This window comes from Malaclemys terrapin, chromosome 5 (assembly GCF_027887155.1).
Source record: "Malaclemys terrapin pileata isolate rMalTer1 chromosome 5, rMalTer1.hap1, whole genome shotgun sequence".
NCBI lineage: Eukaryota > Metazoa > Chordata > Testudines > Emydidae > Malaclemys > Malaclemys terrapin.
Window position 1 is genome coordinate 130,027,686 of NC_071509.1, and position 26,189 is coordinate 130,053,874.

Sequence of the window (26,189 nt, forward strand, 5' to 3'; positions counted from 1 at the left end):
TTTCACCAAGGACCATGGGCGGTTTCTAATTGCATGGCCAATGGCAGTTGTACCTGTAGAATCAAGAACAGATTTTTTAATATGTGACTAAGCCAGAGGGTTGTTCTATACTCCAAGGACACTGACTTGGTAACCAATTTCAGCTGCAGTAGTTGTACAGTTTGGGCCAGATCCACAACTGGTGTAAACTGGCAGCTCTGTGCCTATTTACACCAACTAAGGATCTGCCTCCATTTCTTTATATGGTTTGTACATTCTGCAAAGGCAGGTTTTTGCAGTGGACATCGCTTTAGTAGAATGCACTTGAACAGAAAGACTAGTTTCTGTTATTGCTGCTGCACCATTTCATAACATACCACTACGAATAGAAAGAGACAGATCTGAAACCTCTTGGGTGTTTGATGAAGATTAGGACGAAGGGAAATAAAACCATAAGTCAAAGTCAACTGACCTAGAGGAGAAAAAAGAAACCTTTCATGCTGTGAACTTATTAAAAGTTATATGAAAGAAGGCATGATGAAGGCTGAATTGCAATGAATACTTCTGTTAGCTATAAAGCGTTGTGAAAAAGCAGTCAGAGTAGATGGAAGGGCAAGGAGAAAATTGGTCCAATAAAAATGACGGTGGGGACCTAGAGACAGAAGAAAACGAAATGGCAGATCTATTAACTCTTAGTTCACTTTTCCTGCTTAAAATCATGCAGATCCTTTTTCTATCCCACGGATGAGCCAACAAAAATATGCAGGTCAACAACTACATCATCTGTTCAGCATCCTATCTCTCTGATGACTGAAACCTCACAGCTGCATTCTGATATGGAAGCAGTGATAGCTGGACATACCCCTCTACCCCGATATAATGCGACCCGATATAACATGAATTCGGATATAACACGGTAAAGCAGTGCTCCGGGGGGGCGGGGCTGCGCACTCTGGTGGATCAAAGCAAGTTCGATATAACGCGGTTTCACCTATAACGCGGTAAGATTTTTTAGCTCCCGAGGACAGCGTTATATCGAGGTAGAGGTGTACATAGAAAGCAATGGAAGTTAAGGGGACATTATTTATCCACAGTGGAACAGCTTCATCAGGAGAGACCAAGAGACCCCCCAGAATATCCTATACGCCAGTAGCTAAGGCACTCACCCAAGAAGTGGAAGATCACTGTTCAAATCCCTTCTCCCTCAGACAGAGGGGAGACATGAGCTGGGGGTCTTCCAGATCCCAGGTGAGCACTCTAGCCATCGGGCTAAGTGTTACCAGGGAGGGTCCCGATGTGGTAAGTGAGATCTGAGCATGCTTACTGGATCTGCCCCTGCAGGTGAGTAAGGCAGAGGAATGTCTGCCTTTCCCCAGTTCGTGCATTGCTCTGGGGCACAGATGTCCAAACACCTTTTTGCTGTTGAGGAGACAAGTGACCATCAATGACCAGTCCCAGGTCCAAGTGACCATTGAGCAATCCTGCCACAGGCCACAGCCAAAGTAAGACAGAAGTGGTGGTTATGGGTAATAGAAGGATTTTGGCAATGAGGGTTCAGGCCAGGGAAGCTGGTCACTGGGGAGAATCAGCAGATGGCAGCTGGTGAGTTGGGGTCAGTTTGGGGCACTTGTCACTGGGTGCAATACAGCAGAGTTTGGCAGAAAGGAGGGCTGGACAGGGGGACACTCAGTGTGACCTTTAATCCCACCCACTGGGTGTCCAGGAGGAGGTCAGGAAACCACACTTAAGTTTCTTTGTGAATCTAACTTGTTGTGTAGGACAAGTCACTAACTAATATCCAGCACCACAGCCTTGACGGCGGTAGCACCCACCAGAGAGATGTATGTCCATAGGCGAGGAGGAGGGAGAAATTAGTCTGGGGCTTGCAACGGAGACCCAAAATTTAAAATAAAGTACAAAGAGACAAGTGATATTGATATTCCATGAGCCACGTTAGGCTTCACTTTGAATACCATGTAAAAGGCACAATCTCATTCCAACGGCCAAAAAAGAATTCAAGGCACTTCAGACATTAACAGCTTTTTGTAAAAGTCGCTTATTTCAATAAGCGTCCACATGTCAACAATGCATTCACATCATAATCATAAAGTGAGCATAGGAAAAGTACTGGTACCATAACCACAGTTACTAACTGTCCTTTTCCAGGCACAAACGTATCCTCATGTCAGTGTTTGAGGAGCTACAGGCATAAAACTCACTAATCAAATAAATATAGACCTCCTTAGATGGGAGCAAAGAGTTTGCTTTTGGTTTCTTCAATGAACCCCTATAGGGAGCGAATAAAAACACACCGTTGTTATATATGTTAACATGTATTCTCCCTTTCATTCTGACACCCATTTATTTCTGACAAGCAACCAAGTAAAACAGTCCTGATTCAAAGTTCACAGAAATCAATGGCTCATATCAACTTCCAGGGGCTTGCATCAGGTCCCAAGTAGTTAATCATATAAAGTAAGATTCTTCCCTGTCACCATTTTGCTACAGATGCGGGTAGGAGCATAAGCTTTGCACAGGGATTTCTTGACTTATGAAGGATGCTACCTTAGCCGACCTGGCTGTTTCTACAATGCAATTGTTTAAAATTCAATAAATCATAGAGTAAAAGTCTTAGAGTCACAACTTACTTCAGCTGTGGAAGTTAAATTGACTAATAGATTGAACGGTGCAAGCTATGCTGATGGTCATATGAAGTGTGTCTTGTATACTGCATTGGTTTCTAAGATGTAAATTCTATTGCAATATGTGAAAGTTCTGATGCTTTTGGAATTACTTCTACTTCGTAAAAAGAAGAGCAGGAGTACTTGTGGCACCTTAGAGACTAACAGATTTATTAGAGCATAAGCTTTCGTGCATCTGAAGAAGCTTCGGATGCATCCGAAGAAGTGGGCTGTAGTCCACGAAAGCTTATGCTCTAATAAATCTGTTAGTCTCTAAGGTGCCACAAGTACTCCTGCTCTTCTTTTTGCGGATACAGACTAACACGGCTGCTACTCTGATTAACCTGTCATTCTACTTCGTAGTATATGAATGAATTGGTTTTAGGGCTGTCACTGATAAGGAACAGCAAGGCACTTGAACCTGCTAAGTCTTAGGGGCTTATTTATATATACTGTATATCAATCACATTCTTAGTCCATAAAGAAAAAAAAAGTGACACTTAATAGTGCATCCCAGAAAAAAGACTATCTTGCAAGATGAAAACAGAATTATTAGGAGACATTAAAACATGTGCCTTGATCCATAAAGAAATAAGTAATTCTTTTCTGATTAATAGACGAGATTATACTAAATCCTCTTGAGAACAACCTTCATTTTATTACTATACTTCCTTTACCTTGTACCATCAAAACATAAAAAAATCCTACCTCACTCTTCTGAATTACATTCATTTTCACAGAACCATAGGGTTAGAAGGGCCCACAAGGGTCATCTAGTTTCTAGCCTAAACCCTGCCAAAATGCAGGATTTGTTGTGTCCAGGGCCGGCTCCAGACACCAGCCCAGCAAGCAGGTGCTTGGGGCGGCCAAGCGGAAGGGGCAGCACGTCGGGCTGTTCGGCGGCAATTTGGCGGCGGGTCCCTCTCGGAGGGAAGCTCCTGCCGCCGAATTCCCGCCGAAGAAGAAAGCGGTGCGGTGGAGCTGCTGCTGGAGTGCAACCGATCGCAATTGCGATCGCGGCTTTTTTTTTTCCCAGCGCTTGGGGCGGCAAAAACCCTGGAGCCGGTCCTGGTCACGTCTAAACCATCCAAGAGACACATGGCGATCCAGCCTCCTTTTGTAAGCTTCCGCAACCTCTCTAGGCAGTCTGTTCCGTTGTCCTACTGTCCTTACAGGTAGGAAGTTTTCCCTGAGATTTAATCTGAATCTGCTATGCGGTAGTTTGAACCCATTCCTGCCCTCTGTGGCAAGAGGGAACAACTTTCCTCCATCTTATTTTATGGCAGCCTTTCAAATATTTGAAGACTGCTATCATATGCCTTCTTAAACAAGGATAATTTAAAAAAAAAACATTTCTCTTCAAATTTTTGATTTCTGTGCCTTTCAATTTTTGTGCTTCAGTCAGCATATCTCAGCACTTTGCAACCCTCAAATGGAAGGCATTTTGTAAGAGCAAAGTGTTATCCCTATTATAGTAATAACCCCTACCTACACACAGTTCACAGAAATACCATGGGCCTGATTTTCCACTGCAAAAGAGGCGTGTAAAGCACTACCAGCAATGCGGGAAGAAAATTCTGATTTGGTTGGATTTTTACACTCCCTTTGAACAGGTGCAAATGATTACACAAAGCACAAGGCAATGGAGAATCAGGCCCTCTACATATAGGATTTCTTGACATATTTTACATCTTCACTTTGAGGGATGTTTTTGAACCAAGAGTATAATAAATTAAAGTCCTCAAAGCACAAACAAGGCAACCAGTTGTATTTAACACAATATTTATATACAAATACCACTGAGGTCTAATATCCACAGCAATAAATGACAGAATGTTTCTAGGTAGGTATAACTAATTCTTTAAGCTTGAATTTTTGAGATATACAGTGGGTGCCTATAATAGTCTGGCAACATTTGCTTGCAATACCCCCCATCCTATTAGGAGGTGTTGAACCTGCTGGGAAAGAGTTACATGGATTTTGCTGACTCTGAAGCAGTTGATTTCATACCCTGCTTCAGTATAAGCGGAGGTGGTCTTCGGAAGAGAAGATCGAGGGTGTGGGCTGAGAGAGGAACCCTTTGAGCAAAAATGCCTGTGGAGATGTGGGCTAATCTTTATGTTATTTCAGTGTTTTGTTTGTTGCGATAGGTAAAACCACAACAAGCAGTTAAGTTTGGACTTCATATAGTAAAGAGGACTGTTTGCACACCAGGCTGGGAAAGAGGGCTGCTTACAACATCCTTAATGGTAAAAAACAGAGTTGGTTGAAGTTCTACACATTTTTCAACAATTTTTTTTAATCATTTCTTGTTGATTTTTTCAACCAAATCCAACAGCTGTTTGAGTGTTTCTGAAGATCAGAAATTTTAACTAAAGCTTTTTCCACAAAAAATGTTCTGGTTTTTTTTTTGGTGGGGGGAAGGGGGCATTGTCACTATTGTTCAAACATTGCTAGAAAAGAAATGTAAAAGGAATGTTGATAAGGGCACCCACAGAAGTATGGCAGACTACCAAGAGCTGTTCCTGTAGAATTTACCCAGAAACAAATGGTTTACTTCATGCAGATCAACTGTACTCACCTCTCCCTATCTGGAACGCCTATCAGAGGTAAACGTCATTTATCACACTCTACCTTCCACTGAAACGGACTGCCTCCAGGGCTCATATTCTTGTCTTTCCCCACCACCACAACCCCTCTTTCCTGCCTCCCCCTCTCCCCAAGAGACTGAAAACTATTATTTATAAGCAGGGACACAGAGAGATCTAGAAACAGATTTTGTCCAAATCTCCCCACAAAACTATTTATTTTCATTGCAACGTGAGTCCTCCCTCCGCCCAACTGGCACATCCCACATCCCTCCTATTAAAAAAATGCAAGAACCTGAAGAATTCTGCTACTTTTTAAAACAAAGCAAGTGGCTGCATTAGCTCTGCTACTGCTAGTTCTCTCAAAGGCGAACAAAGAGGGGAACTCCAAGCCTCTTTTAAACACTGCAAGGTCAAACCCATGGAAGTTTTCTTCTCAGAAGAAAAGCGCAAACACAAGTTGACCCTTGATATTTAAGTGAGCTGCTAACTAAATCAAGTGAGATGTGGAATGTTGTGTTCAGCTGCAAAACATTCAAGTGACTTTGCCCTTACTGAATTTATCATAAGCTCGGGCTTTGAAAGGTTGTCAAAGCATAAACACATTAGGTAAAAGCTCAGGTTTGCTTCAGTGGACAAGCCATAAGTAATACTATTTTGTTCAGCTCACAATAGCCTTTTATATACACAAAACCCTATAAGAAAGCTAACCGTGGCTAGCAGCAATTTCAGACACAGAAATGTTTCTAACAATCTGCCTGGGTTGATCTGAATGATATCCTTAGGTCTACGGATGTGTTTCATCACTTCCAAGCCAGGAGAGAACCAGGTTTTAAGAAGTTGATGGCCTTATCCTCATCTGATATATATCAGTATAGTTCCATGGAACTGTGTCATCAGAGAGCCACTGAAGGCGTGCTCCAGCCTTCTAGAACTAGTATTCCCGCACACACTGAAGTCAGTGGCAATACTCCCATTGACTTTAGCTTGGCATTGTCCACAACATCTGATCCAACTACAGTAGTAAACAGCCGAGCTGAATTTGTAGGTCAGCCAGATTCACTCTATGAATGACTCCTATACAAATGGCAGCAAGAGCTCCATGTTTATCATGCCACAGGGATTTCTATATCATTTGTGCTCATTTTACAAGGTTGGTTTGGTTTTTGCATTGTTTGTAAATGGGAGCCTTGCAAAATCACCCTGGAATCTGAAATCTGCACTCCTTCCTGGTCATGTATCAGCACCAGTAATAGAGAGTCTGCAAGCCAAATTCTGTCCTTGGTTACACCTGTGCCTTCTATCAGACCTGCTTTATCTCATTAATCTACAATGGGGTGGCACAGGTGCATCCGAGGGCAGAAACCAGACCTGCAGTTGGAACTTAGATCACAACTCTGCTGCTGATGTATAAGTTGGATTCTATTCTGCTCTGTTTAACCTTAGTCTTGTAGAGCCAGCAGAGCTAACAGGAGTTAAAAGCAGTAAAAATGTATGTACATCTGACTCTGAATACAAACAGGAAGCAGGTCTGGTGAGGAAGCAGATACCATTCTTACACAGTCACCTTTCAAAGCAGAACCACGCTCTTCAAGAGGCCAGTGTAGACAGGACCTTAGCTGAAAACAGTGCCAACTAAAACTCAGGAAGTGCAGGATTCATATATGGTCCCTCCCATCCCATCTAGCCAGAAGAGAGAATCATATATGCACTGTGGCATGATGGGAAAGGGAAGAAGTCATTTTATTTAGTTGTTTCAGATCATTTATGAGAAGACACAAAGAGACTGCCCTACTCCCTAATCCATCTCCCAACGTAGCAAAAGGTGTGTCACACAACGGTCTGTGGACAGAGGTACGCCATAGTCTAGCTGACATAGCATGCCGCAGCCTAAAAGCCATGTTTGCGAGGTCTGTGCAGGAAATAGCGTAACCCTAACTTGAGAAATGGATGCACCAAGTATTGGCCAAGCCCGGCTGGGTCAGATGCAATTTCTTATTGCACTAGTCACAGACAATACTGGAAAAGAAGAGCTGCAAATAGTAGACATAATAGTACTGAATTACACTTCACACTTACATAGCACAATCTGTCTTCAAAGTATGTTACAATCTATGGCCCCGATCCTGCAAAGGCAGAAAGAGGGCCATTAACATTTACCTCAGACCTAGTTTTATCCTGTGGGATGCCCAGACACACCTCAACAGCCACCTACTTGCTCCAGGCCCCTAACAAGTATTTTTGTTGCCTTGCTCTTTACTTCGCTACTGGCCACTTTATAGGATTGCTTATGAGCGTCCTGTTCTTTGCTTACGTACTGACTATTATTTGATTATCAATTGTCTGGTCACTACGTCTGTTGAGTGTTAATTGCCAGTTCATTGCTTTTAACTGCACACCAACTGTCGGTTCACTGCCATCACTGCTTAATTGTTTTGCCAGCTCATTGGCCCTAATTGCTAGTTTCTTCTCCGCTGTTCTTCTGGCTACCTCTCCCTTCTTTCCACCTCTCTGCTCTCTTCCTCCTCACCATCACTTCCCATCTCTCCCCGCACTCATCTCATCCGCTCCCACTAATTGCACCTCTTCCCCTTGTTCCATCTGCTCACTTCATCCCCCATCACCCTCTTGCTCGAACACATTTTCTCTTCACCTCTTTCCCTGCTGCTTCCTACCTGCTGGCAGCATCTGTCCTAATCCTGAGCCTCCCCCATACCCACAAACTCTTCTGACCGTCCCTGCCTTCTTGTCTTTCAGCATCAAGTTCAAACTGCTCATCCCCACTATCAAGGCCCTACGTGTCCCTGACCCACCTCTCATGCCTTACTCTTTGCCCACTTTCCTGCCTTGCTGCTCCTGGTCTTCTTCCCCCATCAGCATTCTTGCTATCCCATCTTACACACAGACGCACACTCCTACCTCACCCCTTCACCAAGCAGCCACAGACTGCTCCGTCACTCCTCCCCTCAGAGCTCACAGCCTGCAGTCATTGTATCCTCCATGCACCCTACCCACCCCCCTCAAACTCACTATCTGCCCTGCAGTCACGGTATCTCCACCCAGCTGACTTTCACTCCAACACCATCAATTCCTGCCCTATTTTCAAAAAACAAAGACACACCCAGACAACACGTGATTTGTTTGGTTTTGTTGCACATCATCTCTATCTGATGTTACCCCCCCCCCTCCTTGTAAGCTCTCTGAGCAAGCTACCCTGGTCCAGATCCTGGGGTGCATCTGAGCTGTCCCTGGCAGCAACGGGTGTTTATTTGGGGGGGCTGGAAAGGCAGGAAAGTCATTTTTACTCCCCTCCTCCAGAACCCAGGGCTAGCCAGCTGTCAGCCCATTCCTCTCAGTAAAGAAGAACACCTCTAGGGCATGCATATTACACCAGGAACTGAGAGGGGAGTAGCTGGGATCAGTACCTGCTATAGCTACCCTACACCACAGAATTCCTCTTCACTGGAGGAATCCTCCACGGGCCAGAGGAGCAGGTCCATGGCTGCTTTCACAGGCCATGATCAGGGCGTTGGGGCCCACAAAAGATTAATCAGGCCTTGTGGGTGCTGAGCACCCCCCCCCTTTTTTTTTTTTGGTGGGTGCTTGAGCCCCAGAGCACCCGTGGAGTCGGCAGCGGTGGCTGCTTTGCACTGACACACTGCTGCAAAGCAGCTACAGTGTGGCCAAGAATCTGGACCCGAGTTGACTTTATTTCTGTGAAGCACACTGTGCACTTATTGTGCTCTAATGAGTTCAGTATTATATTAAATGATCAACGCTCACAACAGATCTCTGAGGATGAGAACCATCCCTAGCGTTCAAATCCAGGAACTGAGGCAGTCGGCTATTTTATTTCCTGCCTTTCCCTATCGTTGCTGGCTGTTCAGATTCTGTGATTCCAGCTGGAGAATTTAGTTCTCAAATACCTGTAATGCCAACCTCATTTACTATTTGCATCCAGCCTGATTACATCCAGTCCAGAAATGGATAGACAGAATGAGGCACATGGTAAAGAAAAGACATATAGATATGTCTTTGTAGGTACAGGTTGAACACTGCCCATATTTGAATGACACACAAATATGAAAAGCCTGCTGACAGTCAAAACAAACACACACACACACACAAACCCCCTGCTGAAACAAGCACGTCAGCGTACCTGGTATAAGTTCTGCTGTCCTCATAGCATGCAGAGAAGCACCTACTCTTCCCACTTAATATTCTTCCCACTGAGTTCGCAATCCCCCTTAGCCATTATACTTCATTGCTTTAGCTTTATTTTTCATATGCTGTAAAAATAAATCGTATACAAAACATAGGAACACAACAGCTAGGTCACACATCTTGCTGCCTTGATGAATGCAACTATGCAGGGATCACGTACAAAGCTGTGTTACTGCCGAGTTGCTGTACGGTAATGAATTTGGGTTTTTTGTTGGTTTCTGTTGGCTGCAGACTCATTATACTTTTCTTCCCCACTTCTTAACTAACCCTCCAGGCTCTATTCTATATTCACTTACACTAACGTCTATATCTCAGCCTCGTATAAATCTTTACAAAAGACAGCCTTGCTATGCAGTGAAATATGACAACGACCAGATCTTTCAGAGGAGTAATTGTTTTCAATAGATAACCCTGTTCTACCGTAAGGACGCTCAATAAATGCTGCAATATGATCTGTAGCCTGTATCTGTCGCTGGTTTCATTAACACCAAAAAGCAATACAGATTTTGGCATTTGATGACCAGCTGATCTCAGAGTACTATACAGTTCTGGTTCAGAAAATGATCCAAGTGACTAGTTAAAGAAATTAAAATTGAATTAAAAGTCCGTTCCTTACGGAACAGTCTCCCCTCAACACACATACAATACTCCCATAAAGCTAACGGGGTTGAGAGTACATATTGCAGGGACAAATATACACCCCAGAGAGGAAGCTTGTGGTTAAAAAACTGTGCTAGGACTCAAGAGATCAGGGTTCAATCCCCAGCTCAGTCTTCCTCTGTGATCATGGGCATGTCACTTAATTTCTCCGTGCTTCAGTTTCCAATCTGTAAAATGGGGGATAACAATCCTTTCTTCTTCCACAGCCTCTGTCTGTCTTGTCTGTTTAGACTGTAAGCTCTTCAGGTAAGAGATTGTCTCTTGCCATGTGTTTGTATAACTGCTGGTCCAAAGGGGACCCCCCATCTCATCTGAGTACTTTAGGTGCTATTGCAATATTAGTAATCAATAACTTATACTAGAAGCACTGCTTATACACGATCATACACTGGTTAGCATTTACATTCTAATCTCCAATAAACAAAAGCAGAATAAGAAAAAAAGTGTATATTTTAGATTCCTATTGTCATGTAGTAATTACAGACCTGTTTTCAACCTGAATCTATTCACCCATAAACACTCAGATTGTTCTATGCTACTATCAGCCTCCGCCCTCAGTCTCCCTCCTGTCTGTGCCATCTTCAAGTAATTAAGGTCACTTTCCCAGCTGTTGTATCTGCAAGAGGCCTCACTGCCTTCGAGAGAAATAATTGTCAGTCTGTTCCTGTTTTTCTTTAAAAATGCTCTAAGTTCCACCTGCCCCGCTTCCTGCCCCTTCATCTTGATTACAGAGTTAGAAGAAAAGAGTCAGTAAAATTCCAAGCAACGTCAAACATGCTTTCACCACACAGCAGAAGTCCAAGATAACCAATACCAACAGGGTGGGGGTGGGAAAAATTACAGACTTAGACTGATGGTGTTCCCTGCTTTTTTAAATAATCCTTCCTCCCTCTTGCAAAACAGTTTCAGGAATTTAATTACAGGGAGTGGGAAGGTTTCCTAGGAGAGCATTTTTTCCCCGACTCATAAAAATATTCCACCTGTACCAGGGTAAGCATGTTTGTTTCACAAGGATGAAAAACCCAGGACACATACCCATAAGCCCCTTAGACAATTCCAGGATTCCCATTAAACGGTGCTCCAGTCCAGATGGGGACTGCCCACTAACTAAACCGAGCCAGTTATTTGTATAGGCAGCACAAATGTGCACTGCTGTTCGATGAATTATTGATTCTGCACACACCACATCTCCAAGTGGTATGGGTCAGAACCAGCACACAACAGAGCATGTGAGAGGGCCACTGGTGAGCACAGTTCCACTGGTGCCGCCTGTGGTCGTCATAGAGACCGACAGCAGCACCAAGGAAAGCAATGGTCAAGGTACAGAGAATAGGCAGAGCTAGACCTTCCGTGAAGGCTGAAGATCTGTGGGAAAGGAGAGAAACTGAGGCAAAAAAGGGTCCAGGATCACATAGGACGACTGTGGCAGAGCCAAGACCTGAACCCAGATCTCCTGAAGACCCAATCCAGTGCCTCAGCTGAAAGACATCCCCACTGACTTCAGTGAAGCTGCTCCAGATTTACACCAGGATAACAGTTCAGAATTTGGCTCACAAAACGTTCCTGTCCGGAGATGACAATCATTCTTTGGGAGTGTTAATGAAAGATTAACAGACTGAATTGCAATGGTTTATCTTCACCTTGGGGTTTCAGATTTGTTATATGCATCTTTATCTTCAGGACTGGGACAGCACAGACAGTTGATTTATGTAGCACTGACTGGGTCTATTGACTGTATGCAATTAAGATATAGAGCTTTCTACAGCTACAAGAGAGGGTTAATAAATACTAGTTTCATTACCTCACATTGCTGGGAATTTCCCCTTCCCACTACAAGTTCTTGGATGGACAATAGGAGCCACTTTTTAGATAGCAAATACTATTTTATTCCATATATTGTTGTACGTCTCCCATATAATCTGCTGCTGCCAGATCTGTTTTTATTTTTGCTTGTAATTACATGTAAGATGCCAAGAAAATGGCATTCTTTGTACCTTTACTATATTACTTCTGGTTATTGCTTGTCAAACAGTACTGCTTTGAATATGCAGAAAACCTAATAAAATATTGTAAATCCACTGACATACAAATGGTTTTCATCAAGTTAAAAAAAATGAAATCTCCTGAGTAATTCACAACAACTAATAAAGAACAGGGTTTGTGCTATTTTTCTACTGCTGCAGAACTTGTGCAAAATATTCGTACGTTCAGGTATATTGTATAGGGGTAACTCAAATCAATTGGAATATTTCACAGAGGTCTGGTCTAGGTCTCTGACCACAGGACTGTAAACTGTGCACTCCTGAGTTCTAATTCCCACTGTCATCTCAAGAAAGCCATTTAACCTTTATGCCTTTTTTCCCCCATCCACCCTCCGAGAAATGTTATATAGATGGTTAAGGCTTGTAAAAGAGCTCTATAGCTTTAGAAGGCTGCAAGTGACACTGTTTATTAATGTGTACAACAACCGATAAAAAAAAAAAGCAGTGTTTGCTAGTCTCAGGCACACTGTACCATTGGAGACTCTTATGGATAGAAGTCTTAAAATAAGAATGGTTGATGTACAAATCGATGAAAGACGACAGCCTCTCTCTAGGCACTATCCTTAATGCAGAGCTATTTTTTCAAACTGAAGAGCTACCATTCGTTACAAATATTAGCCTCAAGTTTGGAAATGGCTGAAAAATTCTGTTTTCTATGAGATTTTGCAGGTTTGGAGCGATCCCTCTCTGAAGGAAATAATGTAATTAGACTTTTCCTTGATTTCCCCCCTGGGGTGGGGGGAAACCTATCCAAATGCTTTCTCTGCATAGAATTTCTCTTTTCAGCAGTGGCTCCTGTACACAGCCAGAGACGCTTAGGACGCAGGTACAGCTGCAGCAAAATAATCAATTTCTTGATAATGCACTTCCTTAAATGCCTCCTCGAGACCACTTAAGTCACAATACCTACAAGAAACTAGCTGACTAATCATCTACCTATTTCATGAGTGAACTGCTTGGAGTGAGACGGCCAGTGCTGGGAGGGAAGTGCTTAAGGGCGTTGGAGTGGTATCTGGAAACTAAGGTGGGAGAAAAACAAGCGAGAGCCATGTGTGGAAGAAGGCAGGGAGGAGGGATTTGGACCCTGCAATGGGTGGAGCTCTGCATCCATTCAGAGCTTCGCTGATGTTAACGGTGCCCCTGTGCCTGTGAGGAGCTCCACTGGTATCAGTGAGGCCGTGGATGGGCACACATTTCTGTTCAGGCAGCTCCAACAACAAAGCAAAGAAATAAGTCGGGTGCCCATCCTCCTCTTGATTACGTCACTTGTAGATTTCATCCTTCTCTCCCATCCTTAGTGTATCTTTGTCTTTTTAAGTTATACGTTCCTCAGGGCAAGGATTTCAGCAATTGTTACTATTATTGTCTTATAGTTTTTGTCCTTAGTAGCACTCACAATGTGAAAGTTGCTGTTGTCTCCAGCTGTGTTCAGAAAGCACCTTGCATGCTGTGGGAGCTACTACAAACAATATCATATTGCTTTTAAACAAACTGGGATTCTGAAAGAATCCAAAAAACAGCATGCAGCTTGTCTTTCTCCCTTGCAATGTTGCCAGGCAGCGTATGTCTTGTTAGCACACATCTTGACCTGGTTATAACTAACCCTATAACTTGACCTGGTATTTTTCTACAAGTAGTAACATGTTGAAAAATACCAACACCAGTACAATGCTAATATACTTTTTTCCTTCTTCATAGTGATATTTCCATGAAGGTTACACTACAGAATGACTACACACGTGTGCAGTTCTCAAGCCAAACAAAATATAGGAGTTTTTTCCCCAGTGAAGCATTTTTTTTTTAATCAAAGCTGCTTTAAGATCTGTATACCTTTACACACCCCGAGTAGTATCCTACTGACATCAACATACTGAGTAAGGAATTACTTAAAGTGAATAAGGGTTTCCATAACTGACCCTTAATTTCTATAATTTAAACAAAAACCACCTTCAATTTAGTCTGCATCTACATCAACTCCTCCATCATTTAGACAAGAGTACAAAGCCAAAAAAAAAAAATTTGAATTGTAAATGTCACACACGTCATCATCATGCGGTGACATAGATGAGCATCTTATTTCCCAACCCCTTAGTTTCATTATATTACAGTCTTTATTGAGATAAAATGAGTTTAGAAGAGAATGATCTGCCACACAATTTATTAGAGTTGATGGAGTGTAGACAGACTTTTCAATCTCCTTTAAAACACTGTGATGCTCCACGGTGTATTATTAACAGAAACAAATGAACGAAATCTGCTTCGGCTTTTCACCAAGCCATCCACCAAAGACACGGTGGTGTAAATCAATTCCATTTCATTTCCCCCTTTGTGCAGGAGAACTTTAAAAGGGTCAAAGTCAAGGTTGGAAGGGAAAAAGAACCCAACTCCTATAGAACTTGAGGTTATACAATAGTTATAGATTCCAAAGACACTGCAGTAACTTTGCTGGAGGGGGGTATTCAGGGAAAGAAAACATATAAACCCAATCTAGCTAATAAATAAACATGATGCACACGACGTTAGATTCTACAACAACAAATCATTGTGTAGTTTCGTTGTGATAGCACGCCTGTGTGTAAGCACTTCAGGACCAATGTTCTTGTCAATTTATTTTTACTGTTTGAGTATCAAATTGAGACAGCCAAGTATCGTATGGAAAAGTACTATTTGCATGAGATTCCCAACGTCACATATCTGCCCAATGATTAAGGTGGATTATTTACAATTGTGAAAAATGACAATCAAATGGAGAAATCATGGTTTTGTCACAGCAAAAAAATGCAAAAGTCATACTTTTAGTTTAAAAACGGAGAAGTCACAGCACACAATGAATATGAAGTTTTCCAGAAGAAAAGTGTTAAACAATCATCACTCGTAGCAAAACATCAAATACCTGCAGAATATACAGGAAGATTTTAGACAACACTAGCTGGCCTGTCTTGTTTTGCACATTCCTGAATCACATTGTTTAAAATGCACAGGACAAACAAAGAGCCAGATTTGTAAACATGCCCGGAGTCTTGCTCAACAGTAGCCTGGTTGGGTTGACAAAGACCATGGGTGAAATCTTGACTCCACTGAAGTCAATAGGAATTTTGCAATGGATTTCAGCGGGGCCAGGATTTCACCCCATTGCATATTAATGAAAGCATCACTACCATTTGTGCCACGGAAGTCATATGACTCAACAAGTTTTGTCAGTGCCACAAGTGCAGCCTATCAACCTCAATGTAACCAGGAAACATATTAAGGTTCACCTACCTCAAACAACGAGCCTTGGTAGACACAAGCACCTGTAGGACCAAAAAGAAAATGGATTAGAAGGAAGCTGATATTAATAGACTCACCCATAAACCAGAGCTTCAAAAGAACTTGACCTTGCATTCTTTGAGCAGCCACAATTCCCCTGAATGTCACTAGGGGTTTTTTTAGGGATGCCAATACAAAAGGCAACCAAATATAGAATAGGAAATGTTGTTATGACTGTGTGGTTTCACATTATAAGCTACTTACACTATCCAAATGTTTTGTGTCCTTTTTCTATTTGATTTAAGACAATGCAGTTCTATCAATCCATCACTTGCTCAATCACTCCATCGAAAACTCAATTCAGTCCTAGCACCTCCTTGTTCACCTCCTCCTGGCATTGGCCACCTTCAAATCCAATAGGCAGAAGCTCGATGACAGAGTGCTCTCAGCAACGGTGGGGCTGTCTCCTTTGTGCTTTTTCTAGCATATGGCCTCTGGCAGCACAAACAACGAATTAGAATGGGGTAAGTGATGTAGCCACTTTATCACGGCAGCAGCATCCAGAGACATCAAGCACATCCGTCCACCATCAAGAGGATAAAGAGGGCAGGCCATAACCAGCTGGCATGCTGTTTGTTCTTGAGCTCCACCGAGGCAAGATGGGGAGCTCAAGAAGCCACACCTGGAGGGATGTCAGTTAAACTGCCCGTGACCACAATGTCCTGTTATAATGAAGGAGGCTCTTTTGGTACCTATTTACCACTGTGGACTGCATATGCAGCTCTCTATGCGTTATGTGGGCCGCTTCCATTCAATATATATACTACCTGTATGGTCCTGAGACTGTCACACGGGATGCAGCTGCATGCTGCTTGGACCACACAGGAGAACCACTGGGCTGGGGGATGCAGTAAGTTGTCTATCTGCCAAGAAATGTGCCATCGATCCAAAATATAGTCCCACACCACCCTTGGATAGTCATGTCTGATGTACTGCCTGGGAGAGGCAATTATCTCACCCATTCAAGCAGACTGCCTCAGGTGACATCTATTGACTCCCCCGATCTCTCTAGGGTGCTGTCTGAGGTACTCTGCTTGGCACTGCCCACTGGCAAGCTTTTATCGTTTGCAGTGTTGTTACAGCCGTGTTGATCCCAAGAAAAGAGGGGAGGGGGAAGAGGTGAAGATATATCTTTTATTGGACCAACTTCTGTTGCTGTAAAGCTTGTCTCCTCCACCAACAGAAGGCAGTCCAATAAAAGATACTGTATTAATTTCCTCACCCACCTTGTCTCTCTCAAACTCTTACACATTTGACCCCGCCCCCTCTTAGCACATCTGTTTTCATGGCCTTTCCTCTGACTGAATAGTGGGCCAACATTGTTCCTTCAGGAAGGCCTCCTCGTATGGCTGTGTCCATCTTTCCAGCTGAGGTCAAAACAGCCCAGCACCAGAGAGCACAGACATGATGCGCAACAAGTTCACCCCCACTGAGCCAATGGGCCTCAAACCTGACCAGGAGGGACCTGCCCCGATGGGGAGGGTAGTTTAGTTTCTATGCCAGGGCATTCCTTGGTTTCTCCATTGACACTGCCAGCAAACTGACCTACCAGTTTGGTGTCTCCCCTCGTGATAGTTTTTGTAACATGGACACCCATCCACTAGGCACAGGACAGACAAAATGAACTCCTTTCACTTATCTATCTGGGTCCTGGTACCGCACCCAGCATTGTGTACCTTTCACACAAGCCAAACATCAGAAAGTGACAGCTTCCTGGCCTGACTGAATTAGCGACCTAGAGGTGAACGCTTCATATCCCACTTTTAATCCCTTGAGTTGGCAACCTCCACAAAATTGTATTCCTTCTCATTAACTTGCCGTCAAGCCAGAACACCTTCATACGCATCTACCTATAATAAAACTCATCTGGTGTTTAGGCAGTTTATATAAAATGTAGTGGGTTTTCAGCTTGTCCCTAACATGCATCATGATAGGTTTGAAAACTGCACATTCAGGACTCAATTCTGCCCCCATTGGAAAGAGCCCCTGGGCTTCTCTGGAAGCAGGCGCAGGCTATTAAGCACATTATTTACAAGGCTGGTTTAATCAAAATTAAAACGTGACACCAGTAAGTCTGAAGGGATGTAAAACAACTGGCTACATGCTCAGCAGCGGGGGGAAAAACCAAACCAAACCAAGGTTGTGATCTAACCTGCTGGCACACGGGACGGCCAGGCTGGATGCAGAGCAGGGAATTCTGGCTGCCAGCAGACACAGGAGTCTTGTTCAGCAGAGTGGAGAACACAGAAACAAAGAAGGCATCTGGGAAAGCCTAGCAGTTGGTCTCCAGTTGGGCACTGGCTTCTGCTATACCCCTGCCAGATCATTGATAAAGTGTCATGAGCATTAGCTTTGCAGGAAACTACTTGCCTGCTTTCTCATCCAGAGGTCAAGTGCAGAGACAGCAATCAAGAAAGGCAGGAGAGGAGTCTGCTACCATACGCAATAAAATAAAGGACAGAATGAATCTCTGTAAGAAGGCAGATACTCCCAAATAACCAGTCCAGTGTACCAAGACACTGCTTTAGGAGGCAGGTCCCCCGTGCAAGAGGTAGGGAAAACGGACAGCCCTCCCAAGCGTTTTCAGTAAACCAAAAGCATTGTGGAGAAAACGAGAATGGGCAAGTTTAGGTTTGTAGCTTTTTTATGTAATCAAGTGCTTTGGATACAGATGAATCTCTCTCTCCCTCTCCAATATTCATTGTCCCACTTGCCTTGAAATGGGAACTACCGGTACTTTAAGGCATGGATTGAAAAGTTGCATCATTTCACTGGTAGAAAAACACAACTTTAGAGGGGCTTCTAGACAATTAAGAAAAACCCTCGTATACAGAAAGGGTCCGTCCCCCCCAGTAACTGATTCCTGCATCAGCTACTGAATGATAAATATCCTTTAATGCAATTGTCCTTCCTTATCCTAGTCTTATTGCTTAGTGAGTCAGAACAGCTAACCTCTCATGTTCTTAGCAGGATCAGATACTGTGGTCCATACCCAGGCGAACCTCCCATTAACTTAAATGGATGTTTTGCATGAATGAGGATTTCCAAGATTTGGTCCATTATGCATTAGGGGGATTGTTTATTCTCTTCTTCCAGTGTCACCGAAGGCTACATGATGGCAAGATTCTAGTTCTCTCTTCATAAGTAAGATCTTACGCTTAAAGCCAGAATCCATCCTTGGATTGGTGTGCTTGGCTCCCATTGAAAAACTGAAGGCACGGTAAATATACAAACAAATATATTTAAATACATCAAAAATGTTAGCACTTTAAAAGTTTGCTTGAATTCCAGTTCTTAAATCATACTACACACCAAGGGTCACATTCCACCCACAGATCCGCTCATGTGACCACTGAAATCACACCTATCTGAGAATGGAATTTGACACAAATGGCGTTATTTCATACATTTCTTTTGGTGATTTCTCATTAAGGTTTCTCTACACCTAGACTTTCTCAATGATATTGAGTGTGTTTTGAAGTGTCTATATCACGGTTATTCTGAATAGCAAGCACATCCCAAATACTTTGATGTATAACGTCATTCACTCACCGTTAATACCCTAGTGCTGATCACTGACACTGACAATAATGAAAGAGAAAGGTTACCCAAGCAAATGATTGGTGAGGTACAGTTTCAAACATACTATCTCAATAAGTCAAAAAATGGGGCCGGGGAATGAAATCATGGATGAACTGAATGACAGTTCTTTTATTGATTTTTCTGGCAGACAGTCCTCTTCAAACAGCTGCGCACATCTAGCTACTAAAGATGTGACAAGAAATTACAAAAGAAAAAAAGAATGCAGTGACAACAGCCTTAAGGAACCACCCAAGGGATTAACAGAACTTGGTTGTCTGGTACAGAAGATGCCTTTAAAAACAGATGAAGCAAAATTGCACAACAAACCTTGGGTCTACAGTAAAGTGGGAAAACTGAGAATTACCTATTGAATTGGTCTTTAACCCAGGTGTAACCGATTGCAAAGACATATACTGGTCCTTAGCAAGTAAGGGATTATTTTCCTTTGGTCAGGGGAAAGGGCATAAGGACCCAACCAAAGATCCACTAAAGTCAACTGGCTGTGTTCCCATTGATGTGAATAGGAAATGGGTCAGGTCCTCAGGGTTGTGACTTTGGACTCAGAGTGGAGAGAAAGGCTTGGGAAGATTCCCTCACCCAGGGGACATAGAACTGGATTCAAGGTCAAGACACTGGATTTGATTTGCAGTTCCACTCAGATCTCTTTACATCACTCTGGCAATACGTTCAAGTTACAAGATTCCATTTACACCTTCTGTACGGCCCTTTTACATAGCCACTGCGGTGTAAAGGGGCATTACTGTAACAGGCAGCCAGGCCCAGGGAGTTTTTCCAGTTTGTCCGTTTATAATGGTTTTGTTAGAAGCACTCACCACCGAGAGAGAGAGAGAGAGAGAGAGAGAGAGAGACTTTCCTGCATATGATTATTCCCTTGCTCTACCATTTTCCACTTTACAGTTGTGTCTTACTTATTTTAATTTATTTTTAAAAATTGAGAAGCCCAATGATGACAACTTCAACCCTTAAAACCCACTCTGATTTGCCCAAGACCACACAACAGGGCAGTGGAGGGCTTAGAATCTACCTCTCCTGATGTTCTATTCACCTGACCACACTAGCTCCTCGGCAGCAACAAACATGCGTCTTAACGACTGCAAAGGAAAACACATGAAGTCTGATTCTCTCCTAACTAAAGCAAAGGTATATTCCACCTGCTCACAAACTGTAATGGGAGACAGTCCTCTTCAAACACTTGTGTTCATCCCGTACTGCATATGATTTGACATACACAGATTTTCAAAGATGTTCTAGCTACATTTTTGCCAACTTTCCTACTACTGAACTAGCCTGTCCTCAAGGCAGTCACCGAGAGTGCGCCCTGATACTTAGAGCCCCACGCGGATACAAAATTTGTATCTGCATTCGATCCGCGGACAACCACAAATTTGCAGCACTTCAGATATAAAATTTGGATCTGCAGCCATCCGCAACCTGCAAAAATGATCCGTGGATATAAAGCAGATATCCATGGATTTGCAGGGCTCTTCTGATACTATATAATATGTGTGTATCATGTATTTTTCATTCAAGTTTATAGGAGTTTTGCCTGCATTTCCAAGTTACCCAATGGCCTTTTAGATGAATGATCTTCTGCTAAACCCAACACAGATGAAAGGAAAGTGTCTCCCTGCACCTGAAGGAATATATTCTCACTCACATACTGAACCACGTTGGTGGGGGGGGGGGACCCAAACTCATCGTCACTTTTGTGTTGGGTCCCCTAAACTCAGGGATGTTTATATTGTGCTCTATCAAGATTGTTGTTGTGGGGAAGGAGGGTGCTTCACTCGTAATTTCACACACACAATTATCTGATGTCACACCTGACAATGCTGCTCTTCAACTAACACACCCACACCTATTATTAACTAGTAAAAAGTCGCTGTTATTGACGACAATAACTATTGCTGGCAGCTCACATTTTCCAAAGTGCCTAAGTAAACTGAGTCTCAGGGACTTTCAATGGAACATAGGCTCCTAAGTGACTTGGGAGATTCTACCTATTGACCGAGATCACTTATTGTTATTGATTAAGAACCTTGAGCGTATTAAGTTCAATAAAGCTTAAGTTAATGAATCACTATGGTTTAAATGTTAATGAAAGTCAGAGTTGTGGTTCCTAAAGGAACTTCTAAATTTCACACGCGTAGGGTCATCTATTTCCCCTCCATTGTGTGGCACGGAAGGATGCAAAATGGCAGTAATGCTATGCAAAGTGGCATGTAGCATGGAGAAAAGCAGCTATGGAGTATTATCGCACTACCAGATACTGGCAACCCCTCCATTCCACTTCCACACTGATGAAGGCAGAGAGGGGAGGAGGGAAAGAATCATAACCAGCAGACGGGGCAGAAAGCAGGGAACATACTCTTCTACACAGCACGTTCCCTTTAGAAACCAGTGTAAAATCCACCAGCAAAACGTTCCAGCTGCCTTCAGCATAATAACACACACCCTGCACACCATGTGAAACCCACCTGGACCTGACATTTCCCCCACCCATTCTTCAGTAACTGAGAAATAGCTAGTGGATTTTCTTCAACTTGTTGTTATTCAGTATTATGATTTATTCCTGGGCCAAGAGCAAGGATAAGACATTGCAGCTCAGAGAGTAACTGGAGCGTTGCTGAAGAGGGGTTGAGAACAAAAGTGCCAGTTCAGTCACAGAGATGTAAAGGCCCTGTTTGGTCAGGGAGGATCGGATGTGCAAAAGCACCATAGGCGCCCTACTCCGGGGAGATGTGCTCCCCAGGCACTGAGATGCTTTGGAAAAAATCCCTCCCCCATTGCCCCAGTCCTGCCTGCCAGTGCAAGACTGCCCCCTATTGTGCGAGGGAGACAGGGTGGGTGCAGTAAGGCAGTGGCTCTCAACTTTTCCAGCCTCCTGTACCCCTTTCAGGAGTCTGATTTGTTCCCCCAAGTTTTACCTCACGTAAAAACTACTTGCTTACAAATACAGACATGAAAATCCAGAAGTGTCGCGGCACGCTGTCACTGAAAATGTGCCTATTTTCTCATGTTTACCATGTAATTATCAAATAAATCAATTGGAATATAAATCTTGTACTTACATTTCAGTGCATGGTCTACAGAGCAGTATAAACAAGTCATGGTCTGAATGAAATTTTAGTTTGCACTGACTTCGCTAGTGCTTTTTATGGCGCCCGTGGCAAATCTAGGCAAATATCTAGCGGAGTTGATGGACCCCACAGAAGACCTTTGCGTGCCCCCAGGAGTAGGGGACCCCTGGTTGAGAACCACTGAGGTGATGTCTTTTATTGCTGTTGGAGGGAGAGCGAGCCAGGGCACATGCATGTGTTGGGGGCATCACAGCCGACAGTGTGTGCAAGACAGGCAGAGGCCTGGAAGGGCGGGGGGGTCACAGACCAACAAGCAGCAGCAAGCCCCCCCCCAGTGGGAAAGAGGCGCGAGGCGGAGAAGTTTCACCCGGGGCACTAGCGGCTTCGGACCCCAGCCCGCGCGCTGCCCAGCCCCACGCCTCGTCCTGCCGCCAGACCCCGGGCACAGGAGAAGGAAGGCGGGTCCCGGGCTCGGGTTCTCCCGGCTTGCAGCCAGGTGAGCGCTCCCTCCCGCAACTGGCGGAGCAAGGAACGAACCCCGGGGCTGGGAGCAGAGCGCAAAGCCACCCCCTCCGTCCTGCACCGTGCACACAGCGCTGCCCCGTCCCCCGAGGGCCCGCGCGTGGGGATCTGCAGAGCAGGTGGCCCGCAGGAGAACCGGCCGGGGAGCGAGGGGCTTTCTGCACAATCACACGCCGGGGTCCTGCTCGCATTGCGCTCCTAACACACACACACACACACACACACATGCCTGCCGCCTTTCAGCTCCCCAAATCTCCCAGGTCAGCTCGGATTCCCGCCCCAGCCCCGCTCGGGGGTGCTCGGTTCGCTTGCAGAGGGGGGGCTGTTTGCTGCAATCCATTCTGCCTTCATGGATTTCACAACCCTGGGCCCCTTCCAGCAAACCCCTCCGCCCCGGAGAGTCCTTCCTTGGGAGCGCCGGCTGAATTATGCAGTGTGGGATTCTTGCAAGCAACTACATTTAATGACATTGTGCCGGCGGCGGGGACAGTCACACCGGGTGGAAATTAACCCGGATCAAAGCCATCTTCAGGGGGGAACATTCCTAACACGCTCAGCCCGCCCTGTAACTCCCCGTACACCAAGGGTGCGCTTCTTACTCACCCTCCGCCTGCTGCCGAGGCAATACGGCAAATCCAGCAAAGAGGAGCGCAATCCGGAGCCACGCTTCCAGGTAATCCATTGCGAGAGGCGAAGCCGATTCTGGAGCCGGGCACGCAAGCAACCCCTCCTGCAGCAGACTCCACAACTCAGCACGATTTCAGACCTTTGCTTCGGTTAAATTAATTAGAAGGAGGAGGAGGAAGGGGGGGGTCAAGGTGGTTTTACAATCCCCCCCGTGAGTAACAAGAGTCCAGCAGCACAAACATGCCCCCCGCGCGTGGAAAGAGAGACGCGTGTCCTTAGTTCAGCAGCTGCTCCCACGAGCCCATCCGCAGCGTGGTCCCCAAAGTTGTCCCGTCACGGATTCATCCCGCTGCAAACTTCCCTGGGGCCGGCCCGAGACCCCTCCATCGCCGAGCGCCGCCGTGCAGAAGAAACCCACCGCGGCAGGCTTGCCTGCAAAGCAGCGTTTCAAGTTCGCTGGGCACCAGCGCTACGCCCAGCTCCGCGCAGAGGGGCAGGCATCAAAGGGGGTGGGGGGGGGGTCTCTGCTCCGCAGCCCCCTTCCTCCCCAGCAGCCCGGCAGGCAAATCAGAACCACTCGCCTCCCGGGAAACTTTCTCCGGTGCTGCAGTTCTGTGCCCAGCCCCGTTCTCCTGCAAAGACACTGCCTTAGCCTGGCTCTTTGGGCTGATCCCAGCGCAGGGGAGGGCTGAAAAAAGCAGAAGAATTAAACAGCGCTGCTGGTGGCCGGGGTGGCACTGTTCCCCCCCCCACCACACACACTAGCCTTACAGTGTATTATTTCCCCCCCCCAGCTCAGCAGATCCGTGCAAAGCTCCTTCTGCAACGCTGTCTTGGAGGAGAGAGGGGTGAGCGGCAAGGCGGGGGGGGGTAATCGGAAAGGGGCCTTTGCAAAGACCAAAAGAACCTGCAAGGAGGCAATCGAGGGAGCCCAAAGCAACGTGCCTGCAGAAAAATGACCAAATCAACCTGGAGCTGGGAGCCCGAGACGCTCCTCCCCTCGCCGTGTGAAAATGGACCCAGGGACTCAAGGAACTGGCAGAGAGTCACGTGAGAGAGCGAGCAACCTGATCCCCTTATTCATTCCGCAGGAGTTTTCAAGCTCGCCTTTTGTCTGAGACTGGATCCAAACTAGTGCCACAGGGCCGGGAAGGGGGAAGGGAGCAGCTCCCGCTGAGAAAGTTAATAGTACCAGTAACACGGGCTATGGGCTGGATCCTGGTCCCACTGAAGTCAAAGAGTTTTGCTACTGCCCTGCCGAGAAAACAGGATCTGGCCCTAAGCAAGCAGCCGCCCAGTGCTTTGTGACATATGCAGAATACTCCTGCATTTAAACAAAAAAAATCTGAGCTCTTATACTGGGGCAGCATAGTCCAGTAGCTAAAGCACTGGACTAGGAGACAAGAGACTGACCAGCTGTGTGACCCTGAACAATCACTTTACCTCACTCTGTCCTCCTCTCCTTTGTCTATTTCAATTGTAAGTTTGTTGGCACTGTCTCTGAGGATATGTTTGTACAGTACTTGGCCAATGCGACCCCAATCTTGCCTGGAGCCTCTAGGTAGGACTGTAAGACAAATACTTAATATTTATATTAATATATCCATATAATCATTTAAATTGTAATATTAATTACACACTACCCCTTGTTTTAACATTCAGGACATGGATTCAGAAGGGCTCCATACGCACACACAGGTCTGCCCATATGGATCTGATTCCAAGATGGGAGTTTTCACTTACTCCCGGGGGCAGGGACTGTATCTCCTTATATCTGTTTGTACAACACCAAGGCCACTCTCCAGTGCTCAATAAATAATAAAACCGTACTACATTTTCACTGGCGCAATAGGGCCTAAATCTAAAGCGTCTTTTCCTTTTACTGAGGTTTCACTTCTGACATGAAGAGAATAATCGTTAGTTTTGCACTCTCTCCTGAGAAATCTACAGCGCTGTCATCTTTACATCTATTTAAGGGATAATGTCAATGGAACAGAATGTTGTCATAGAATAATGGTCTCCTGCTGGTACTTACAGAAAATAAATGTCAGGGCAAATTCTAGATATTTATTATCAAAGCAGGAGGTGCTGATCCTGCGCCAGTGTTGAATTCCAATGACTTGATTTCAATTATCCCAAATAAATGACCGATGTAGATTTAATCATTTGGGCCCAGAGTCTGATCCCCTTACTCCGGTTGAGTAGTACTGTGCTCCACAACTGGTCCCACTGAAATGAGGAGTGTTCTGATTCCCCCACCCCTTCATTCCCTTTCATGGCCAAATCTAGCCCAAAGGAAACAAAAACAAGTTTGCTTAAAACAAAACTACATTAACAACAAATTTATTTTTAATAAATATTGAACCTTACCTAAACCCAGCACTGAAAGCAGTCTGCTTTTCCCATTCATTTTTTTTGTAGAATGAATTTTTCCTGCTTCCTAATTATCTGAAAATTGCCTCTTAAAAGTAAATGGATTTGTGAATTTGGTTTAATTACAATGTATTTTTGTGGCCATGCTGTTGGTTTTGCTAGGAAACTATATCTATCTATCTATGTGTGTGTGAAAGGGAAAAAAGTTTTTTTTTAAATGTACAGTTACGTCAGTTCTGACCATTACATTGCAGCATTTTGCAATTTCTCATAGTAAAGAATGCAGTGTGACTCAATCCCCCTCTCACTGAAGTCAATGTGAGTTTTGCCACACACAATATATAACCCCCACTGGCTTCTGATTGGTTAAAGTGTTGGCATGTAATGGCCAGCAAACCAGCCATCTGACTCATTAATACAGATTCCATTTGGCGTCATTTATTTTAAGAGGGTTATAGTAAACACATTTTTGTTTAGGAACTACCTTCATGAAGAACATTT

At 44.5% G+C, this 26,189-nt stretch overlaps 1 protein-coding gene and 1 long non-coding RNA gene across 3 annotated transcripts in view; one reads left to right on the forward strand and one right to left on the reverse strand.

The window, feature by feature from the left end:
* FRAS1 (Fraser extracellular matrix complex subunit 1) overlaps nucleotides 1-24,116 on the reverse strand; it is a 292,619-nt gene extending 268,503 nt beyond the window's left edge. For both annotated transcript variants that reach the window (XM_054031084.1, XM_054031086.1), the window contains exons 1-2: nucleotides 23,292-24,116; nucleotides 15,436-15,467 (exon numbers count right to left, since the gene is read on the reverse strand). In XM_054031084.1, coding sequence (XP_053887059.1) covers nucleotides 15,436-15,467; nucleotides 23,292-23,370 — 111 coding nt within the window. In that variant the 5' untranslated portion in view covers nucleotides 23,371-24,116. The remainder of the gene's footprint in view (nucleotides 1-15,435; nucleotides 15,468-23,291) is intronic.
* LOC128838692 (uncharacterized) lies at nucleotides 23,055-25,984 on the forward strand. Its single transcript, XR_008445237.1, has 2 exons — nucleotides 23,055-23,361; nucleotides 24,110-25,984. It is a non-coding gene; the product is annotated as an uncharacterized LOC128838692 (long non-coding RNA).
* The last annotated feature ends 205 nt before the right edge of the window (nucleotides 25,985-26,189 follow it).